We start from the raw sequence: 6,856 nt of genomic DNA on the forward strand, positions 1-6,856 counted from the left end.
GGGTAGCTGGTCCCAACACTGGTCCAGCGTGGGGTGTCTGTGTCTGTGGGGGGCCTCTCCTCTCCTTCTCACACAGATGGAATCCTAACAGCCGGCACCAGCTGCCCAAGGAATGTACCACTTTTACAAGGCTCTTCAAAAACGCAAGTGGACGAACAGGGCAAATGCAAACACACATCTATTCTGTTTAGAGGCCTAGCATGATGACAGGGTCACAGAGCCAGACAAGGTCGCACACACACATACACCTTTCAGTTAAACCAGCAGGCATGGAGAACAGGCTCTGATAATAACCATGTAGTCCATCTGTTACCAGGAAAAAGTGAGGAAAGTCAGGGGCAGGAAGCTGAGAACCTTGGTCGGTCATGACCTGTTGAGGGTTGTCACTGGCCAGGACCATCAACATACTTTGAATACTTTACAAAATGCTTCCTTTCCGCCTTACTTCCTTGAGCTTACCATTGACTGATCTATATCTGATTAAATAAGTGAAAGAAAGGTCTCAACCGTAACTGCTTCCACCAATCCAACCCTCTCAGATCTTTGATTACCTCAGGGAAGGAGGGAGGGAGGATGTTATTTTGATTCAAACAGGCCCCTAGAGACAAACTACCTCTAACCACCTTAAGAACCCACCAGAATACTAATTCCAAAGCCCCTCATTCACAACAACCTAAGGCCCAATCAAACAACCAATACCAAGAACACACACAGACACACACACTAAGTAGAGTCCATAGTCTGAAGACCTTGATAAAGAATTAGACTGGAGAAGCTGCTCAGTGAGCCAGCCTGTCTGGACTCTCTCCTCCGAACGTTAATTTCCTACATTTAGCCTAATCGCCAAAGTGTCTGAGCATTGGGAAAGGAGTGGGGAGACCACAGCCCAGCACACTTCTGCCTGGCTGAGATCGCTATCTTTACTACGCCCACATCCATCCCCTGTTCCAACCCAGTCCCAGACGGGGAGAGGCCATATTTCAACCCTGCAGAAATAGAGCACTGTCTGCCACACATGTGGACTCTATTTGGGATTTTTGGAGGAGGAGGGGAAGCCAGGGGGTGGTTAGAGGGGGGTTTCTTCACTGTCAGATATGAAGAGATGTGGATGTACCCCACAATGACAAGTCACACATTCCTCCTATCCACAGACCCTGTAGTTTATGGGGTAAGCCTAGGTTGTACATTTATTGAACAAAGCAAAGTGAGTTAAGAACAAATTCTTATTTACAATGATGGCCTACCCCGGCCAAACCCTCCCTAAACCCGGACGACGCTGGGCTAATTGTGCACCGCCCTATGGGACTCCCGATAACGGCCGGTTGTGATACAGCCCGGGATCAAACCCGGGTCTGTAGTGATGCCTGTAGCAGTGCAATGCAGTGCCTTAGACCGCAGTGCCACTCGGTCCCCCTGAAATAGTGAATGAAGACATTCTTCATATGTGCCTAGCTGAACAATCACACACATTTGTTAAGAAAGCAAACAGGCGAGGCAACAATAAGTAGCCAATTGTCTGAACTAAGTACTCCATGATAACAAGGACAGAAATATGTTCTGATTTATTACAGGAGAGGGCAAAGTCATTGAGAATCCAGTATGTACAGCTGGATGCTTGGTCCATAGAAATAGAATGAGCATTGGTTTGTATGGGCATGTCAATTCTAGTCAATCTATTTCTGTGGTTGGGTGGGCCACACGTGTGTCCAAATTACATGGTAACCATCACATTAACCCAGTGTTAAAGGATATATTCATATTGTTTTGGGGAACAGGCAACAGCAACACATCAACATCAAACAGAGAATGAGAAAGAGAAAGTGAGGGAGAGAGGAAGAGGGTAATCGAGAGTTTTCCGTACTGCATGTAATATATTGTGTTTTGTATACTTAGGTCACAAAATGAATTTCCATGTAAGTGGACAATAAAGTATATTGTATGGAAAAGATAGGAAGGGATACACAGCAGATGAAAGAGCAGAGAACCCAACTTGAAGCAGTAAACCTCCCTGAGTTTAGATGAAATATTTATGTTATGTTTGCTTCTCAAGGAGGTTCCCATTCCGTCTCAGTGTTCCTAATAAGTACATCCAGATGCTAGGAGCTACAGTAACACATCTGCAACACACACACTTAAGACATTTGCATGGACACACACACACACACACAATAGCCATAACCCATCCACATGACGGCCGGCCGGATCCCCACCCGCTGCCTCGTTGACGACCATAAAGCCCCACAGCTGACCTGACCATGTGGGGACATCAAGCTGCACATGGGAAAAGTTTGGTGCTTAGCTGAATAATGGCTATGGTGACTGAGCTATGCAAGCTCAATGCTGTTAACATTTTCTGGCATGAATGGCTAGGCTACGTGTAATTGATAACAAATGTTGGTTTGTGAATGAGCCTCTCTAGCATAGTGACTAGAGTGTTGGGCCAGTAACCAGAAGGTTGCTTGATCGAATCCCAGAGCTGACAAGGTAAAAATCTGTCGTTCTGCCCCTGCCTGAGCAAGGTAGTTTAACTCTGTTCCCCGGGCGCCGAAGACGTGGATGTCCCTGGGCGATTGTAAATAAGAATTAGTTCTTAACTGACTTGCCTAGTTAAATAAAATATTTTTTTAAATTCAATTAAGGCAACCCCCCGCGGCTCTCTGATTCAGAGGGGTTGGGTTAAATGTGGAAGACACAATTCAGTTGAATACATTCAGTTGGACAACTGACTAGGTATCCTCCTTTCCCCACTCCCATAATGTCCCACCCTCCCCCAAAACTGAGCCTCCGCAACTCACTCTCCCATACTGACTCACTGCTTGTCGAGAACAATTAATCAATTTCCTCAGGGCAGAAATAACTTCCCCTTTTAGTTTTGGCTGTAAAGTATCATAATCAGTATGTCTGAGAGCAAATTATGAATCACTTAGAAAATTGTTCCCTCTGAGATTGTAAAGACTAAAGAGAATGGCGAGGAATGGAAAAAACTAGAGTTGACTTGGGATTGAGGCAGTTTAAACTGCAGTGAGCCAGAGTGAGACATGTTTGGCCTTCTGGTCCATGTTACCATAACGATAGGCTGGACAGACAAACCACTTGTAGCTACTTTTGACAGCTGCTTAGTAGAAGAGCTAGCGAACAACAACAAACCAGTCAGAACTGCTTATACAGGGAAGAGAAGACTGAATGGAATGTGTGTGTGTGTGCATGTAATTCCATCAATCAACAACATCAAAGAGCCCCCTCCTAGTTCTAAGACTCTGATATGCACCTACACCAACATACATACACCCAATATCCCTGGCATTCTGATTCCATCTACCCCTTACCTGGGGATTGGGCATCTGAAGCAGACACCTCCATCCCCACCCTGCTGATCACTGCCAGTCTGCCGCCCCTACAGACTAAATACAAGGGAAATCTTAACAGTCCTTCTCCACCTCAGTTCTTTTTCTGTTCCCTTTCTTTGTCATTAGGAGCGCTCAATTAATTAGGTGGATTTGGCACCTTCAGACACACTCTGCCAAACTAGAGCCCCAGGCGAGCTAAATCAAATCCCGCACTCCTCTTCTCTCAGTCTCCATCTCTGGCTGTAATGAACACCTCTCCACATTTCTGTCTGCAAATAGGATTTTCCCTCAGCTCTTTGGGAGATGTGGATTGTTCAGTGGGCCTCAGCTACGAGACCACAAGACCCAGAAACCCAACGGTACAGTACAGTGTCATGCTTGCCATGCCTACCAACCTCATGGGTTAGTGGATTCTGTCCAGAAGACTTCTGATAATCTAGTGGAAACAGAGCAGGACGGGACCACCATCCTAGAAACACACAACACACACACAGAAACAGCTCCCCCATCAGGTGTCACGCCTCAAAACCACAGTTCCCTAACAGAGCGAGGGTCTGAGTTAAATCAAGGCTTTTTTCTGACTTTCTCAGACGAGAAATGGCGGGACACCAAGCCACAGGTCCAAAAGTAATCCCTGAATAATGAAGGGTAATCTTTTCCTTTAAGACAGCAGTAGTTCTAACAGTAGGGAATGAGATGGTTCTGACTCATCCTGTCCTTTTCCATGGTATTAGTGAGGACAGAAGAACAGAAAAAGGAGCACCAACATATTTGTCTGGGTTAGAAGGACTAATCCTGGGGAAAAGGTTGCAAAACATCATCTCAACCAGTCTGTTGGAGGGGTGATGGGTGTGTATGTGTATGTGTGTAGTCAGTGTGAGACTGAAGCAACATGCTACAGTCTTGTAGCCCCAAAGTCAACCCTCTGTGAGGGCCCACCAGTGTAGACTGACTGGCCGGTCTCTCTCGTCACCAAAAGGCCCTACTGTGTCTAACAGTAAACTGCTACTGCTATTCATCTGTCACAGCATGCTGTCGCTGAGCCCAGTGCTTAAAGCCAAGCATAACAAAACACAGCTTGCCACACACACACACACACACACACACATTACCCCCCCTTCCAAACATGAGCTTACACATGCACACAGCTTAGTCCTTACCAACCAACAGCCAAACTATTTACAGTCAAGGGCAGTTCCTAGGAAAATTAACCAATAACAACACACTGAAGGGTAATCCCAGACGATCCCCTCACTCACCTGTCTGCCATCCTGGCCCACGTTGGTCTGACCTCTCACCACCATCCTGATGTTGTCATCCAGACACCTGAAACACACACACAAAATCAATAATATCATGTCAAACTCATCTTTAAAAAAACTTCAACCAAAACAACACAATGAGTTCACTCACCGAATCTTCAGACGGATCTTGTTGACCACATCATCTATATTTGCCAGTGACTGTGTGGAAACAGGGGTATCATGATTATCAATTGACCATAATCTACTCCCCCACATAAAACCAAGTTGCATTAACTGATTTGGATGATGAAGGATCCTTTTCTAATGTTACAAAGGTATGCAGGCACCGCCACCTACTGGGCATGTCTACATGATTATTACTTTCGATTTGGTCAATCAGACCTTTGTTTTGCTAGGCCATATACATTTCACAAAATGTTTAATGAATTTCATTTTTTGAAAGGAAGGTGAGTATGCGACAAAAGAAAAATAAGTAAACACTTTTTAAAATACTATAGGATCTTTAAAAAGAAAGGAGGACCAAGGCACTCATCATATAATTAATTAAAATGCCGTTATTTGTATGGAATGTTCAATAGAAACAAAGTTGTAAAAAATCCGACACATTTCGGCTACAAGGTCTGTTTGATACGAGCAGGGCACATCGCGCTCAGACGCTTTGCACGGTCACGTGGCAGGCCATAGCCTGGTTCAACACAGGGCAGCTTAATCGAATCCCCTCAGTCAGTATATCGACAGAGCGTGCCTACAACATCAAGGAGCCTTTCCAGGCGAGATTCCCTATAAACATGCCACTTCGATACAACTATGACCGTTAAGTGACTTTTTCATAGCAGGTTAGGAGAACTTACGCAGCAGGTTAGGATAATTACGTTAAGATTAGGAAAAGGGGCCTCCCAAGTGGCGCAGTGGTCTAAGGCACTGCATCGCAGTGCTAACTGTGCCACTAGCGATTCTGGGTTCAAGTCCAGGCTCTGTCACAGCCGGCCGTGACCGGGAGACCCATGGAGCACAATTGGCCCAGCGTCATCTGGGTTTGGGGAGGATTTGGCCGGCAGGGATGTCCTTGTCCCATCTCACACCAGCAACTCCTGTGGTGGCGCCAGGTGTATGGTGTTTCCTCCAACACATTGGTGCGGCTGGCTTCTGGGTTAAGTGGACATTGTGTCAAGAAGCAGTGCGGCTTGGTTGGGTTTTAAAGGACACACTGTTCTTGACCTTCGCCTCTCCCGAGTCCGTATGGGAGTTGCAGCGATGAGTGTAATTTCCAATTGGATACCACGAAAAAGGGGTACAAATTAAAATTACATTTAGCTCGCCTAACCTGCTAAGAAAAGTCAGGCAGTGTTTTTAGAGAATCCCTTCCCAGATTGAAGCCAGGAAGACTTCAAGTTTGGTGTCAGCCAGGTGCTAGACTATAACTTTTGTATTATCATGTAACAACATAGCTTTGCTTAGAATCACAGAAGTATCCAAGACTAGAGTGTAACATAAAATAACTTTAGTTTCTGTGAAGTAATGGACTCTAGTCTTACCTGCTCAGTGGGAAACAATGTATTGATGTATTCCACAGCATTAAAATCTGCTCTGTCCAATGGGTCTTGACTGGGGAAAACCTAAGGCATAAAAAAAGATGACTCAATGAATACGTTGTTGGTTCTTCATTGCTTAACACCTAGCCTATACAGTGGCTAATAGCTAGCTAACGTTTTCTATCTATGTAGCTAGCCTAACAAACAGTTTTCCTAATTAATTAGAATCAACAACCATGCATTTCGTAAAGAAGGTTGATTTCATGCATTTCACTAATGACATTTTCAGATAATTATCTTACGGTACCACTGTAACTAGGTGATGTTGTACAAAGCTAGCTAGTCCGCTATCTAAGTTAGCTAGAAATAGAAAACTATACACTGACAATATGATGACTGTTGACGTGTATTAAAGATAGCTAACGTTAGTAGCTAACTAGGATAGCAACACAGCTAACGTTAGGTAAGCTATCTAGCTTATGCCTGAATACAGACTATCATTTTCATTGTAGATAAGAAACGTATCCTTCTTAGCACATGATTACCTGCTCGATGGCCAACTGCACCTCTGGAGTAAGATGCAAAATAGCCTCCAAATCCTCCGAAAATTCCAATTCTTCCTCCTCCATCATCATGCACAGCTAGCAAACTACCGCAGAAAGCCGAGGCAGGTCACTTCCTTCACATTGTTCTTCTTCTTCTTCTGTGGATT

General features: G+C 44.8%; 1 protein-coding gene across 5 annotated transcripts in view; it reads right to left on the bottom strand.

The window, feature by feature from the left end:
- Window positions 1–6,856, bottom strand: part of LOC135546393 (vacuolar protein sorting-associated protein 53 homolog) — a 36,364-nt gene extending 29,508 nt beyond the window's left edge. For 2 of the 5 annotated variants that reach the window (XM_064974772.1, XM_064974773.1), the window contains exons 1-4: window positions 6,690–6,853; window positions 6,148–6,228; window positions 4,761–4,810; window positions 4,607–4,673 (exon numbers count right to left, since the gene is read on the bottom strand). In XM_064974772.1, coding sequence (XP_064830844.1) covers window positions 4,607–4,673; window positions 4,761–4,810; window positions 6,148–6,228; window positions 6,690–6,779 — 288 coding nt within the window. In that variant the 5' untranslated portion in view covers window positions 6,780–6,853. Of the gene's footprint in view, window positions 1–4,606; window positions 4,674–4,760; window positions 4,811–6,147; window positions 6,229–6,689 lie in introns of all 5 variants that reach the window. The other 3 variants (XR_010456579.1, XM_064974771.1, XM_064974774.1) reach the window with 3 other exon arrangements.

The sequence above is a fragment of the Oncorhynchus masou genome, chromosome 9 (assembly GCF_036934945.1).
Source record: "Oncorhynchus masou masou isolate Uvic2021 chromosome 9, UVic_Omas_1.1, whole genome shotgun sequence".
Lineage (NCBI taxonomy): Eukaryota > Metazoa > Chordata > Actinopteri > Salmoniformes > Salmonidae > Oncorhynchus > Oncorhynchus masou.